General features: G+C 34.1%; 1 protein-coding gene across 6 annotated transcripts in view; it reads right to left on the bottom strand.

The window, feature by feature from the left end:
• FMN2 (formin 2) overlaps positions 1-16,940 on the bottom strand; it is a 371,091-nt gene that overhangs the window by 137,435 nt on the left and 216,716 nt on the right. For 5 of the 6 annotated variants that reach the window (XR_004955481.1, XM_036235636.1, XM_016129861.2 and 2 more), the window contains exons 9-13: positions 5,880-5,971; positions 5,584-5,713; positions 3,981-4,127; positions 1,084-1,143; positions 811-931 (exon numbers count right to left, since the gene is read on the bottom strand). Coding sequence is in view for 5 of the 6 variants with exons in the window: in XM_036235636.1 (XP_036091529.1) it covers positions 811-931; positions 1,084-1,143; positions 3,981-4,127; positions 5,584-5,713; positions 5,880-5,971 (550 nt within the window). In the remaining variant the exon portion in view is untranslated. Of the gene's footprint in view, positions 1-810; positions 932-1,083; positions 1,144-3,980; positions 4,128-5,583; positions 5,714-5,877; positions 5,972-16,940 lie in introns of those variants that run through there. The other variant, XM_036235638.1, reaches the window with a different exon arrangement.

Consider the following 16,940-nt stretch of genomic DNA (forward strand, 5'->3'; position numbering starts at 1 on the left):
TTATAAATCAATATGGATAAATATTATTTCAAAATTGGAGTAGAATCTCTTAAAAAGTTATATCATCTTTTTTGGTTTCTGAATAGGGGTAAGAAAGCTTCTCCTTTTCATCTAGTAATACAACATCAAATAAAATTTTACATGAGCTTATTCATGCCCTGTCTGTGCTTGATAGAATTAGATGGAGGCTTAAACAGATAGCTAAGGTGTTAACTCCACAACAATAAGAAACCTCATGGAAAGGGAATAAAAGGAATTTTACTACAAAAATAATAAAAAATTGTTAACTATTTGCTCTGTGTAAATTTTCATTTTAATTTAGAAATCTGAAGAATTTGACTCTCTTCAAAATGATTTGATATAAGGCTCCTTGATAAACAATAAAACATACACACATGTGTTTTTCTGACCAAATATGTGAAAGAAGATATTTTGTTCCTAGGAGAGTTTAAAACCCACAAAATTTTGAGCAAGTATATCAAGGGAGGGTTGAGAGGGACTATTGGTCTTCTAACAATGACATGATAAATATACAAATGTTCTTGGCTCTAAAGTGAAAACAAAACAATCAAATTTGCCCCTGATGAGAGACTGCTATTCGAACAACCAAAATACTATTAAATAAATTAAATTTCTAATACATGTAACTTTTTAAATTATAAAAGAATAAGATTGGTAAAATTCTTCTTTTGCCAACCCAAATAATTTTTAATTCTATAACGCTGTAAAAGACTTTTTCTTCAAAAACATTGAAAAGTCTGTATTGACTTTTTAATAACAAACATGAATTTCTTTAAGATTATAAGTTACCTTTCAAGTCTTTCTTTAGTTTTCTGAGATCTTTTTGAAAGTCTTCAAACTTCATTTGTGAGGCCTGAAAAAGTTCCTGGGGTTCTGGTAATGGGAAGATACACTGTTCTTTTCCAGCATCCTAATTAGCAAGAAACACATACTTTTAAAACAAATCAGCATTAATATAAGTAAGAATAATACCAAAACAGAGATGGCAAAACAAGAAAAACAATGCCAAACCATTCACAAATAAAGAATACAAAATATGACTACATGTAAAAACTGTCTTACCTCATCAAAATTTCGAAGATAATAAGAAACGATATATGACAAAAGGCTTCTGCTATTGTCCTAGGCAGGAAAAACAAAGTAAGTAAAAATATGTTTTCTAAATTACTACATATACAGTGTTAAATTCTGGTAAATGAGCACATAGAGATGAGAAAATTTAGAAAGAAATGTGAAATACTATATTTCAAATTAGTTTAGTGACTATATCTAAGTTCAATGGTAGAGATTTTATTTTCCCCCAGTGATCCCAGCTAAGCTCCAAGTGGAGGTACAGCTGTTTAATGGTAGAGTTTCAGCTTTAAATACCAGTCCATTTTGACTTTCCTCAGTCGGAAGTTAGGTTGATTAATTTTTATGTTTTCTTACTAAGAGGTATGTATAAGTACTATCTTCACTGAAATAATTAAGTGTTGCCAGCATTTCTATGCAGCTGGACAAGAAAGTTTGACTGTCTTGTTAGTATACAGATTAGGGAAATAAAAAAGTTAAGTATTTCAAGTAATCAGGAGCTTTAAAAATAGAAATGCATATTATAAATTGTTATGTCAGCAACTGAGATTGATATTCATATCCATATAGCTATAAATAGTGCAATATACATAATTCTATAGTAAAAAATATGAAATTGTTTCATATTTAACAGTTCAAAAAACAGTTACCACCTTTCTGGAACATCTGAAGGCATTAATTTTAATTTTTAAACATTGCTCAAATTTAGTACTAGATAATTTGAATGTGAGGCACCAAATATGTATTTTAAAAAGAAACTCTATGGTCCTAACTATGTTCCTTTGAATATTACTCTAATCATAATTTCTCCCCATTTATAAAAAAGAATAACATCCCCCTTCACAATCGAGTTTGACATGTTATGGTAACATATCTATCAGAGACTTCCCTCACAGTAATATGTAGTAATAGTAATAGCAGTAGTATAAGTAGTAATGATAATGATAATGATAATGATAATGATAACAATAACAAAATTATCTATTATATAGTAATATATAGCAATAATAATACTAATAATAACACTAATAATAACAATTATATATCTATTAGAAACAGGATTTTCTTGTAAAATGATTTAAGCAACTTAACTTCCTTTTTCATTCCTAACTTATAAATCAATGAAATGGTTAGCAGTATCTGAATGCCTACCTATGGGCATGCTGCTGAGTGAAAATTCTGAATGAAAGGAGTAATAGCTCTGTCCATGAAGATCTACAAACATTACCAAAGAGTATAATTATATTTGTTTTATAGAAAAAGAACAAAATCAGGAAGACTTCCCTCTTGTGAGAATGCAAGTGAAATTATTTTTTTAAAAGTCCTGCTTCTTGATTCATTATTTAATTTTTATCTCATCATTCCTTAATTATTTAAGCTAAAGAAATTTAACTTATTGGAAGATTAAATAAAACATATCAATCAAATGTAAAAAAACACAAATAATCCCTTATTCATATATCACAATTATCAGAATCTACTTCAGATCCATTATTTTAAGTTAAACATTATATGTTGATGCTATCTATATTTTGATGATATTTGCAAAAGTGAAACTGTTTCAATCCAGCAAGCAGTTTAGAACTATTTAAAAACTACCCAAAAGCAACAGAAGAACAAGATGAACAGACTCATGACCGGACAAGTTTAGTAGTTACCACAGGGAAGTCGGAAAGGTAGATAAGGGTAAAGGTCAAATACGTGGTGACAGAAGGAAATTTAACTTTGGGCGGTGAACACACAATGCAACGTACATATGACGTATTGTTGAAATGTACACTTGAAACCTAAATCATTTTATTAACCAATATCACCCCAATAAATTAAAAAAAAAAAAGAACTACCATGTGTTTAGAGAGCTTGTTTTTGAACGAATGTGATTTAGGAGGCTGACATACTGGAAGTTACTATGAAAGTGCATATCACACAAAATAATAGCATTTAAACAAATATAATCATAAAAATCACAAAAATTATATGCTGTTGTTTTTCCAAGAAGAGGCTATGTTTTACTCAATTTTGGAAAAGCTCATTGTCTGGCATTTCAATCAAGTCCAATGAAAGAATGTTAAATAAGTGTATGAGTGGACATATGACTGAGATTATTTCATTATCTAGGAAGGACAATTTTATATATTTTCATTGCTATAAGCCAACTGTTTTCTTAAGCTTAATTTTATGAAAATAGAGCCATAATTTCCTTCACCATACAATTTGTGAAGATTTTATCAGAGAAACAGATTTCTTTTATTTTCTAAGTTTACAAGCTCAGTAACTCTGACCATCATGGTTGTTTCCTTAATCTTGGATTTCTACTGACACTCCCATAATTTCTTAAATTATAATTTTAAATAAACACAAATACAGAAGTAGGATAAAAAAAATAATAATTAGAGTTCTAAAAGGGCTTAGCCATTCCCGTACATATGAGTATCAAGAAGAGGGTGATATGAAGAAAAACAGAATCTTTCATATTTTTATTTTATTTATAAACTGCTGTCATTCATCCTTGTTTTGTTTAACATGGAGGGAAAGAAGAAAGTAATGAATATGCCATCTAATTTATAGAAATTAATTAGTCCTCAAAATCCAAAAGGATAAATATTAGCAGATATGGTAAAGATAGAGTGGATAACATAATGATTTTTATTTTAAAATACTGTTTCAATTATTCATTAAACATAGAACTCAAAATTACTTACTTTAGGAAACATTCGCTAAATCACAAATGTATGATGCCGATTACTTTTATCTAACTCAGGAATTAAAGAAACTTTTGACCTTGGAACATAAGAAACATTTATTACAACTGGTTCATAGTTAAACTTATTACTAAACAAGATGACTAATCTTCAATTTGCCTACATTCATTCACACAAAATACTTACACTGCTTTTGACATCTTTCAGCTTTGGAAGAATGTCCAACCCAAAACCATCTGCCTGTCCCCGAGTCTTATTTCCACCATTCATGTAGTTGCCAAAGGCAAGAACCAAACCCAGAACCTGCATAACTCCTGGGCCATTTTTTAATGTCTGTAAAAGAGGAAAAAGAACAATTTCCCTCTCATGTAAAGTTTGGTTTACATGATCTGAAATCAGTTGCAGATATTCATATTATACTAACAATTCTGGGTTATAGGCAAACTTTCACTTTGCTCATTATTAGTTATACTTAGAAAGGAATGCCTCCAAAGGTGCGGCACCAGCAAGCATTCAGGTGCGTTTCTGTAATCTGAGAGATAACAATCTTGGCAATTTTTATGATGTCATTATAAGGATAATAAATAAGACTGCAATATGACAATTACTACAAAACATTGCCATCGCTATAATCCTAACTGTACCTAACTCTGGAGCAATACGAATTATTGGTATAGGTTGTGAAAGACCTAAACACAGTTACAAAGATTAATTTCCAAATTTAGATTTATCCCTGAAAAACTCATATTCAATTCTTCCAAAACACGTTTAATCTGAATTTGCATGTCATGTCCTCTGAAAATGTGCCTTTAATAACTTGCTACTTTTTAAAATGATTAATCACAATCAGAACAAGTGCTACTACAAATTGTTTTAAATGTCAATGTTGGTAATTGCTGCCAAACATTTATTCTTTGTTTTCAGAAGAATACTGATCTTCTATTAAGCTATACAGTTGTTTCTAAATCATTTGGTTGGAATGATTAACAATTTGTGGAGGGACCCTTCCAAATATGAAGTATATAAAATGTCTTCAAATTGTGTTCAATTGGAAGTTAGATGTATAAGAAGACTGTGAAAAGTAAAAATTTTGCTTTGGCAGAGGCAGAAGGGACAAATGTCTTTGGAGGTCGATGTGTGAAGACCACATCTTGTGGAGAGCCGGTTGCAAGCTGACAAGGTCCTTGCAATCTGTGAGGTCAACCAAGGGTTGCCTTGCCTCTACTAGCTCTCCTAAGAATGAGGAAATATGAACTGATGGGTGAGGGGGACGGGGAACAATGGGGTGTTGCTCAAGGCGGGGAGTACCCTCATAGCCAGGAGCAGAAGGAAATGCAAAGGATCATAGCAGGGTGTGGGTTGGGTGAGGTTAATCTTATCTTAGCCAGCAATTGTATGCTCTCGTATAAATGCAGCTCGCAAAAACACAACTGGGCCACTAATCCATCATCAGTGGATAGTGGACCTCCTGACCCCAGCTTTCCATCTTCTTTCTTTTCTCAATCTCCCACTGTTCCCCCTCAGGTTTATTTTCCAGGGCCATGCTGGATGTGGCAGGATTTACCACTCGCTGGACGTGGCAACATTTAGCAGACTGCCCTGCAGACCATGTGCCTGCCTGAACATTTGCTTTGTCCTTGATGCTCAATATGTCTTCTTCTGTGGGACTGCTATCCTTTAAATTGTATGGGTAATTAAAATAAATAAAACTTTCCTGAAATATGAATATGATTGAATCACAATTAAATATAAGAATTCAGTTTTCAGCTTTCTATACTTCAGAACCCACCTCACACAATTTCTGCAGCACTTCCAGTTTGCGACGGATAGAGCAAATGCTTTCTGAAAACGTGGACTGGAACAAGATGCAAAAGACTCGCTCTGAAAAGTTGGGAATTAGTGACAGCTCATAGAGGAACCTAAGGACATAAAGCCAAGTTAAGAGAAATAATATAACTCACATAAATAGGTTTTTATACTCACATAATTTGTAACAATTATGCATGGAAGAAACTGCATTGTCCAAAGGAAAGAGCCCACCCTTGACTGGATGGATGCTCACTACAGGTCCTAAGGTATGCTTACTGTTCAGGTTTATCCAGAGACTTGGCGTTTTCCTTGTCTTTGGAGGATCGGCCATGCTTTTCGATTTTTTCCAGTTCGTCTGACTGTGCTCTCTGGAAATCAAAAGCCGAGTTGTTTTTTAAAATCTGGTCAACTGAATCTCTTCGATAATGATGATATTAATATACCAAAATTATATATTTTCATATTCCTTAGTATCTCTTTGTAGTAAAGGCTGACTTAATGCATGTGGCATTTTAAAGTATAAATACTTTTAACGCAAACCAGATCATCTACAGATCTTCCAAATAATGTTACTGACCATTAGTAATCTGCAAAACATTTATTTATTCAAGCATGCTTTAAAACAATACAGTCTTCCTCCTTGATTTTTGGCTGTTTATAATACTCTCCAGAAATGCAGAAATTTCATTTTAAAGTGGTATTTCTTAAGGACTCAATTAATTAAATTTGGAAGTAATTTGACCCTAAGGTTTGTTATAAGATTTTTAAAGGAAAAAAAAAAAGTACCTATTTAACTTCTGCAATCATCATTTAAGGCTATTTTTTCTTAGAGAAAGAAAAAGCCAATTGAATTATTAAGTCGTATTACCAATAAAATGTTTTGATTCTGCTGAACTTTGTTTTTGATGGAAAAAAAAAAAGGCACCATGCTTTTCTTCCTGTCTTCTTTCAACTCTTTATAATCCCAAGCTAAAAATGTGCCTTCCTAAACTTCTGAATGCTTAACATAAGGCAGAAGGCTTTATATACTTAGAGAAGTACAAGTCTATTCTTTAAAGAGAATTTGGATTTTTTTTATTTGAAGTCATGCCTTTTTTAATAATTCACAAAGATATTTCAAAACAGTCAAATACTACATATTCTAAATGCATTAACAAGTGTCAATAAACTACTATATCTTAAGTTTAGTCCTCAAAACTTAAAATCCCTTCAACATTATTTTTTGGTTAAATGGAAAAGCAGTTCAACCAAGAACTGCTATAGAAGATAAAACCTGATAGATTTCTAGAAACTGTATATATTGCTCTAACCAAAGCTCTGTTCTGTTTTGTATTCACCGATTGTTTTGAAAAGCAGATTTTCAGTTGATGGGATTAACTAAGACTAGTTCCTCAAAGAAAGCTTCTTTTCAATAGGGGAAGGGGATTTGATGACAGATCAGTGGATCTTCTGAGGGTTTGATAAATTTTGATTCTGGAATGCAAAACAACAAAAGAATCCTAAGAAGTAAAGGAGGTGGTTTAATGCAAATAATCCAAGCTATCCCCCAAATTTAGAACCTTCTTTTAAAATTTCAGTTGCATAGTAATCTTTCTTTCTCTACTTTATTGTGGCCTTGCCAATGAATTTTGGTAGAGTAAACACCACCTCATTTACTTATAGTTACCACCTATAATAATGAAATACTATATCATAATATCACTTAAAGCCAAGTAAAAAGATGAGCTTTAATAATGACCAAAAACATCTTTCTGACAAAGGAATAATGTGAGTAATATTATAAAAGGATGTTAAAGTTAAGAATACTGATAAGGACACAGAGGTACACACCAAAATACACTGTATAAAGGCTTCAAACAATGCTGCTTTGTGGCTAGTAGAGGGAACTAATGGCTACTCTATGTCCCATAAAGCCCTTTCTTCTTCCTCATGTTGAGTTACACAGAACTTCCAAATACTGGCATATGTCCTTTTATGATATTAAAAATAAAATTGATTTTTAAAAGATCTTATCTATCCTATCAGAAAAAGCTTTAAGTACAGGAAGTTGCCAAGCTCATGGTGAAACTACAAAATTTCCAAAATTCTAATTTTTGCTTTAGAGCTTGAATTTTATCATTGGCAACACTCAGTTGTTTTCCTTGAAATAGCTGGTTTGCTTTATTCATTTTCAAAAAAATGTATATCAAATACCAAGGTATTAATAACCACAGTTTGCCAAATAGGAATGGTGTTCAATGAAAAAAAAGGGCTTTAATTCATAACTTAAATAATCACACAGTGCTTTTAATCAAAGTGTTTTACTTTGTTATGTATCCTAAACACTTTACGTGTACTCTCCATTTTGTCACACAGAGTATTAAAAAGACATGTACTCAGGAGTTGCGTTTTAATAAAATTAGTGATTTTTGCTGCTTCATCAAGGACCCTCTTAAATGAAGATGGCTTTTTTTTTTCCTTCAAGTGCAGGTCAATGAAGAACTAAAATGATTAATTAGTATGGTGCCACTGCCTTGATTCATACTGAGGCACCAACATTTTCCCCTACTTCCCTGAAACACCCATTTTTAAGGTTATAAATTACTCTGGCATCCTGAGGAACAAAGAAGTAAAAAGTCATAAAATACCCAGTTTAATCTAGCCAAAGAGCTTGTATAGTCAGTCCTACACTAACCTTCCTGTGACCTAGCCTCAATATACCATTGTTACAATATCATGCCTATGCCTGGAAATTCATGAATCTAATAACAGATTGAATTCTGGATAACCACATGAGCAGTAGGCAGAGCGTTATATAACAGCCAAATGTCCATCAAAATGACCATATGCCAACCTTCTAGCATAACTCCTATAACCACTCATCATGGCCACAATATAAGGTTTACTTCCTGAGTTCTATGCTGTTACAGCCCTCTTCACTGTAATCCGCCCTTCCCTTGGAGTGTACTTTAATCATACCTTTTGTTTCCAGGCTACTACAGCCCTCTTTAGGGCAATCCATTTCTCCCTTGAAATGTACTTTCAATAAATCTTACTTTTCCTAAATCTCGCACATCTGGTCTGAGGTACCCCTCAGTAGCACTGGGACGATAACAAATTTTAGATTGCCCCAACGGTAATGTCACCACTGCTTTTGAACCATCAGTATAAATGTTTGCACTGTAAAAAGGCAAATAACATCTTACTGTTATTATGAAAATAGATTTTACCTTGTAGACCCCCTTAGAGAAAATTGTAGGAACCCCAGGGCATCCATAGAGCAGACTTTGGGAATTAATGTTTGGTAAAACCTTCCTATCCAGCTGATGATCAAACTCTCTTCAACATTCACCATACTCAAACACTTCAAGTGACAGAAATTCATTGTTTCCCTAAACTGTTCATTACATCTTTAATGAAGGTTGTCCAAATACAAAACAAAAGAAACTTCTTTATATTAAGTAAAAATGTGCCCTCTACTTTCAGATATTGGTTCTAGGTGTAGCCTCTTGGGTCAATTTCAAATTTATTCCAAGTGTTCAAGAAAGCTAAATTTGTCCTCCTATGTTTTCTGTGGTCTGTTCTATGCTGTGTTCTGTACTGTTTCTTTTTTCCTTTTCTTTTCTTTTCTTTTTTTTTTTTTTAGTTTATATGGCATGAATGTGAATCTCATCAAAATCACAGGTACTCTTTGAGTATGCTTATGGTGACTTACAAATGAGGCACATGCAATAGAGTGCCATCCTCCCAAGTGTGAAACAAACCTCCCATTGAGTCTGATTCTCAACTCTATTATTCCAGAAAGACTACTTATGTTAGTGCAGCCTGCAATTGAGGACATTCTTTGGAGTGGGAAGTGCAAAGATCCTTTAACCCTTATCAGTAGTCTAAGACCTCTCAATTATTATCGTATTTTTAGGTCCTTTTCCAAGTGCACATGGAACATGTTATGCCACAAAACAAGTCTCATTAACTTAGAAAAGATTAAAATCATCAAGTAAATTCTCCAGTCACAGTGGTATGAAATGAGAAATCAATTTTAAGAAAAAAAAAAAAATGAAACACACAGAAACACAATGAAGCTAAAAACCATGCTACTGAACAATAAATGGGTAAACAATAAGATCAAGGAAGAAATCAAAAGCTACCTTGAGATAAATGAAAATGAAAACACAATGATCCAATGAAGAAAATTCATAGCAATACAGGCCTACCTCAAGAAAGAAGAAAAATGTCAAATGCACAATCTAACCTTATACCGAAAGAAACTAGAAAAGAACAGCAAACAAAGCCTAAGGTGAGTAGAAGGAAGAAAATAAGAAATACCAGAGCAGAAATTAAAAAAAAAAAAATGGCATCTAAAAAAAACAATAGAAAACATCAAGAAAACCAAGAGTGGGCTCTTTGAAAAAATAGACAAAATTAATAAACTTTCAGCCAAATTCAAGAAAAAAAGAGAGATAGAGCCAAATAAACTCAAAAACGAAAGAGGAAAATGACAACCAACATCCCAGAACTACAAATTGTAAGGTTCGGCCGCTCAACAGAGTCTGACTCATGATTAACAGGCGTCCTTTATTGAAAGGCAAGTGGTCCCTGGTGAGGTTCTCTGGTCCCCGAGGAAAGGGGCCAGAGAAGTCGTACCTGGGCAGGGTCAGGGCAGGGTTTTAAGGGTCGCGTCCAGGAAGGCGAAGATTCAAAAAAGGCAAAAGCATAGCGTGGGGCGCTTTCACTGGTGCAGCAGTTTGGCGCCACGGATTTCATTGGTGCAGCGGATCGGCGCCATGGGTGTAGTCCTGGCACCTGCGGATGGGTCCATGGGCATCAGGTGGCTAGCAGGCGGGAGCTAGGGGCAGGGACCTGGGAGCGCTGGCCTTACACAAATAATTATAAGAAAAACAGTATGAACAATTATATGCCAACAAATTGGACAACCTGGAGGAAATGGATAAATTCCTAAAAACATAAAATCATCCAAAACTGAATCAAGAAGAAATAGAAAGTCAGGACAGACCAATAACTACTAATGAAATCAAATCAGTAATGGAAAAACTCTCAACAAACAAATGTCCCGGGCCAGATGCCTTCACAGGTGAATTTTACCAAACATTCTCTATCATTCTCTAACTATTCCAAAAAATTAAAGAAAAGGGAAGACACCCAAAATCATTTCATGAAGACAACATTACCCTGATACCCAAATCACATAAAGACACAACAACAACAACAAAAAAAGAAAATAAAGGTCAATATCCCTGATAAACACAGATACAGAACAAAAAATATTAACTAACCAAATTTAGTAACAGATTGAAAAGATCATGAGCAAGTTGGATTTAGTACTGTGATAAAAGGTCATTTAAATATCCACAAATCATTTAATGTGATATACCACCTAAACAAAATGAAGTATAAAAATCATATAATTGCATTAATGAGAACAGGGAAAGCATCTGAAAAAATCCAACATCACTTAAGATAAAAACTCTAATTAAAGTGGAGACAGAGGGGATACACCTCAAAACAATGAAGATCATATATGACAAACCACAGCTAACATCATATTCAATAGCGAAAAGCTGAAAACATTTTCTTTTAGATCAGGAACAAGACAGAGATGTCTGCTTTCCCTGCGTTAGTCAACAAGGTATTGAAGTCCTAGCCACAGCAATCACATGACAAAAAGAAAGAAAAGTCATCCAAATAGGAATGGAAGATGTAAAAACTGTCATTATTTGCAGATGACATGACAGTACATAGGAAGAACCCTGAAGCCCCCACCAAAAATTTATTAGAATTGATATATGAATTCAGGAAAGTAGCAGAATACGACATTAATATTCAGAAATTGGTGGCATTTTTCACACCAATAATAAACTATCAGAAAGAGAATTTAAGAAAGCAATCCTATTTATGACTGTATTAAAAGAATAAAATACTTAGGAATAAATTTAAGCAAGGAGGTAAAAGACCTGTATTCAGAAAACTCTAAAGCATTGAAGAAAGTAATTAAAGAGGACGCAAATAAATGAAAGGATACTACAGCATGTTCATTGATTGGAAGGATTAATATTAAAATGTCCATACTACCCAAAGCCATCTACAGATTCAATGCAATCCCTATCTAAATTACACCAATAGCATTCTTCTCAAAACTAGAAAAATAATCCTGAAATATATGTGGAATCACAAAAGACCATGAATAGCCAAAGCAAACTTGAGAAGGAAGAACAAAGTTGTAGATATCGCAATCCTTGATTTCAAACTACACTACAAAGCTATCTATAATAAATAAAATGATATTATATTGACACAAAAAGAGACACATAAGTCAATAGAACAGACTAGAGAGTCCACCAATAAAACCTTTGCTTATGTGTTCAATTAATCTATAATAAAGGAGGCAAGAATATACAGTGGAGAAATGATGGTCTCTTCAACAAGTGATGTTGGGTGGATTGGACAGATATATGTAAAGGAGAGAGAAGAGAAGAGAAGAGAAGAGAAGAGAAGAGAAGAGAAGAGAAGAGAAGAGAAGAGAAGAGAAGAGAAGAGAAGAGAAGAGAAGAGAAGAGAAGAGAAGAGAAGAGAAGAGAAGGAAAGAGAAAGAAAGAAACTGAACTACTCTCTTATACCATCTACAAAAATAAAATCAAAATGGAATAAATTCTTAGATGTCTGAAACCATGAAACCCTTAGAAGAAAACACAGGTAGTAAGTACCTAATATTAGTTTTAGTAGTATCTTTAGAAGCAAGGGAAACAAAAGCAAATATAAACAAATGAGACTTCATAAAACCAAAAATCTTCTGCACAGCAAAGGAAACCATTAAAACAATGAAAAGACAATCTACTGAATGGGAGAATATATTCACAAATAATATATCCAGTAAAAGATTGATATCCAAAATATATTTTAAAAACTCATATGAGTCAATAACAACAACAAAAAAATAAACAATCTGTTCAAAAAATGGGCAGAGGAAATGAGACATTTCTCCAAAGAAGACACAGATGGCCAATAAACATTAAAAGATACTCATATCACTAATCATCAAGTAAATGTAAATCAAAACCGTAATGAAATACTATCTCACTCACACCTGTTAGAATGGCTATTATCAAAAAAGATTAGAAATAACAAGTATCAGAGAGGATGTGGAAAAGGAGCCCTTGTGAACTGTTGATGGCATTGTAAACTGGTGTAGTCATTATGGAAAACAGTATGGAGATTGCTGAAAAAATTAAAAATAGAACTAACTTACAATCTAGCAATTCCAATTCTGGTTATTGATCTGAAGAAATCCAAAACACTAATGCGAAAAGATATGTGCATCCCTATATTCACTGCGGCATTATTTACAAAAGCTAAGATAGGGAAGCACCCTATCTTATACAGTCTATTGGTAGATGACTGGATAAGATGTGGTACATACATACAATGGAGCTCAGCAAATGTTTCTCAAATAATGTCTCAAAGAATACTAACTTAGATTCCTGAGGTTCATTAAGAATTGCTGAACACTACATCCATTTTTAAGACTCAGAATGCTACATAGTCTTAGAAGTTATGTTGTCAAAAAGACTATTTTATTTTAACAGTGATCCTTGTATTAAACTGATCACAAAATGTGTGTTTGTGTTATCTCTGTGTGTGTGTGTGTGTGTGTGTGTGTGTGTGTGTGAGAGAGAGTGAGAGAGAGAGAGAGAGAGAGAGAGAGAGAGAGAGAGAGAGAGAGAGAGAGAGAGAGAGAGAAAGGAAGGAAAGGAGGAATAGAGGAAAAGAGGGAGGGAGAGGGAGATAGAGACAGAGACAGAGAATATGACAGTAACACTCCCAAGGAACCAGTGTTCTAACACAGCGGTCCCCAACCTTTTTGGCACCAGGGATTGGTACTCCTGATGATCTGAGGTGGAGCTGAGGCAGTAATGCTAGCGCTAGGGAGCAGCTGCAAATACAAATGAAGCTTCGCTAGCTCGCCTGCCATTCTCCTCCTGCTGTGTAGCCTGGTTCCTAACAGGCCATAGACCTGTACTGGTCTGTGGCCTACAGGTTGGGGACTCCTGTTCTAAGTGATACAAAGAGAAAATACTATGCACCTAATCTTTAAATCTTTGCCTCTCTGTGGGAGAAAATGAACCCTCATACACTGCTGGTATGTCTGTAAATTGGTACAGCCACTATGAAAAACAGTATAGAGGTTTCTCAAAAAATTAAGAATAGAATCATCATATGACCCAGCAATATCTCTTCTGGATATCTACCCCTCAAAATGTGAAAACATTTATCTGTAAAAGGTACACACACTCTGATGTTCATTGCAGCATTATTCACAGTGGCCAAGATGTGGAAATAATGAAAATGTCCTTTGAAAGATGATTAAAGAGGATGTGATACATATATACAATGGAACATTACTCAGCATCTTTTCCTGCATTTCCTCCCACCCCTCTGCCAACACTTATCAGTCTCCCTTACCAGATCTGCATCTACCTGACCACTATGTGAAAAATAGTGTTAGCCCATGTTTTCCCTTCGTATACAGACAGGCAATTGCTTCCTCACCATTTTGACCTGAATAGCTCAGAACCATCTTGGATTTTAAGAAGTCTAAAACTACACTCTTGTTTTCTTCCTCCAAACATTCACTGATCTTGATTCCACGTCACCCAGCCAGGAAGCTATGAGTCATCTCTCTATACTTTATTTCCACATCCTATGAATTATACTGAGTGAAAAAAAAATCTCAAAAGGTTACATACTATATGATTTCATTGATGTAGCATTCTCAAAATGACAAAACTGCTGAAAAAGAAATCAGATTAGTGACTCCCAGGGATTGGGAACAGGAAGAGGGAAGGGTGATGTTATAATATTAAAAAGACAGCATGTGGGATCTTTGCAGAGGTGGAACAATTCTCTATCTTGATTGTGATGAGAGTTATATAAATCAACACTATGTAAGAAAATTGCATAAAATTACAAATGCACAGAAATGCATGGAAATCTGGTAAAACCTCAGAAAGGTCTATGGAGCATATCAATGTCACTTTCCAGGTTTTAACATTATACTATAGTTTTTTAAGATGTTTTCATTGTGGAAAACTAGGTGAAGGCTACACAAGTCTTTGTATACTACTTTTGCTATGTCCTGTAACTCTGTACTTATTTCAAAATAAAAGCTTCAAAGGAAAAAAAAATCAATATTGCTCATTGATCATCTGTTCTTTTGTCCCCAAATCTGTTCGTCCTTCTGAATATTCAATCTTGGCTTACAATCATCTAGTCCAAACACCCAAGAAAGAAGCCTGCTTCCTTCCATTCTCCCTCCCATTTCCACTAAGGCAAAATTTTCTGCTGAGGTTAGCCCTGAAAAAAAAATCTCAGAAACAGATTTCTTTCTCTCTAGTTTCACTACAACTCTACAGAGATACGACCATATCCATCCCTGTCAGTCTTAACCACTGACCCAAATCCAATTCCCCTATGTACTACATTTCAGCCACAGAATTCCTCATCCAAAATACATTATAGTTTTCACATCTATGACTTTGATCAAACTGCTCCATCTTGTAGGAATATCCTCTCATCTCTTCTCTCAAGCATATTACTGTCTACCATTTAAGAATAACCCCAAACACTGCCACACTATGATAATCATCCCAGCTCTCCCAAGATCAAATAATTCTTACCTCTTCAGCAACTATCCTGCTATTTCCATAGAATTCTATCCTAGCACTAATCACATTAGCCTGTAATTATTTATTTACATTTTTGACTTGACAAGCAGCCATGTGATGGTTAGGTTCTCTTTATTTGGAAAAAGCAAAAAAAAAAATCTGTATGTTAGGTATGAGTGAAATAGCCTTTTCTATGTTGGACTGGGGACTTAGAAATTTCTACATCATTTAAAGGACAATTTAAAATATTCTTTTGAACATTACACATTCAAGAGTTTATGGGTGGTCTATACAGTATCTCTTCAAGAAATATACTTTCTATGGTCTACAAACACATCCTACAGCCTCACAGATCTCTTTTCCCCAGGTACAATAAACAACCGGAATATCTTTAAATGTCAAGGGATGAAGGGAATTTGCAAAGTGGTGGCCACATACACAAGAGTAATCTAAAGTTCATGTCTAAGGGATGAACAGCTCTTCAGGGATTTGAAAATCTTGAGTACGTAAGCAAAAATTGGCAAATATATGAGTAAACAAAAAAATACAGAGCCAAATACATGAGATGCCATCTAGAATCATTCAAATTCCTAAATAAGTTTAGTGAAGGAAAGCGTGATAGGAGTTTTATATCCTTATTGAAATAATTGACTATTCCTTTAATAAATTTATTGCCTAGTTAAATTTTACTTGTGGCAATCATTGGCAACAGAGAGGAAAAGTAATGTCCCTCTCAAGCTACTATGTCAAAATCATCAAATGTCATTACTGTTCATGCATCATTTCAAGTCATAACCCAGCTTTAGTAATAACTAAGGCTCTTAGCAGATACTTATAGCAACAATCAACATTTGCTACCACTGAAATGTGTCTACCTTGTATGACCATACACAGGCCAAATCTGAAAATCTTCTACATAAACTATAATATTACTAGCCACAGCACATTCCTGTAGCATCAGCACAGTGAAGGGATTTAAAGGAGGTACAGTGAACATTTATGGCCTCAGGTTGGAAACATTTATCATGGTTGTTGCCAACTGCACCATTTCTCCCATGCTTGCCTGCCACCATGAAAAATTACTGAGAAATGTTTAGTATATGTGTGTCAGAAGAGACTGTCTTCCCAGGAGAACTGAATTGTCATTAAAGAGTAAATGTGCGAGAAATACTTTCCATGCTCCACCAAGCTAAAAAGTTTGTTAATGTTCTCAAAGAAAGAAACAAGAGGCAGATCACAGAAGAATAAAATTAATATAAAAACAATTTATAAGCAACAGGGTACTTATAACAATTTGACACCACACACAAGGATGTGCAATTGATGTTCTTCTGAGGGGAGACCTCCTCAGGTACCAAAAGAAGCTGCATTAAAAGGAGAAGCAAACAAATGCTTCCATTATCGAACAAGGCTTACGTTATACATGAAAAATAGCTGTAGGAATCAAAGCTAGTGTTAAGCCACCATAAGTCATTGCGAAAGTATTTTTTATCTAGTAAGGATTTATTTATCTACTTTATAAAGATTTTGAAGACAGTAATAATAGCAGATCTTTTATCTTCTCCCCTTCTCTTCCTAAATAGTAGAAATCTTGTATATCTTAGTTTAGGTCAGTACATATTAAAGACAGGCCTGTGATTTATATAGTAGGTCAGTAGTTGGATCAGGATTTTTCAGG

The sequence above is a fragment of the Rousettus aegyptiacus genome, unplaced genomic scaffold (genome assembly GCF_014176215.1).
Source record: "Rousettus aegyptiacus isolate mRouAeg1 unplaced genomic scaffold, mRouAeg1.p scaffold_m13_p_18, whole genome shotgun sequence".
NCBI lineage: Eukaryota > Metazoa > Chordata > Mammalia > Chiroptera > Pteropodidae > Rousettus > Rousettus aegyptiacus.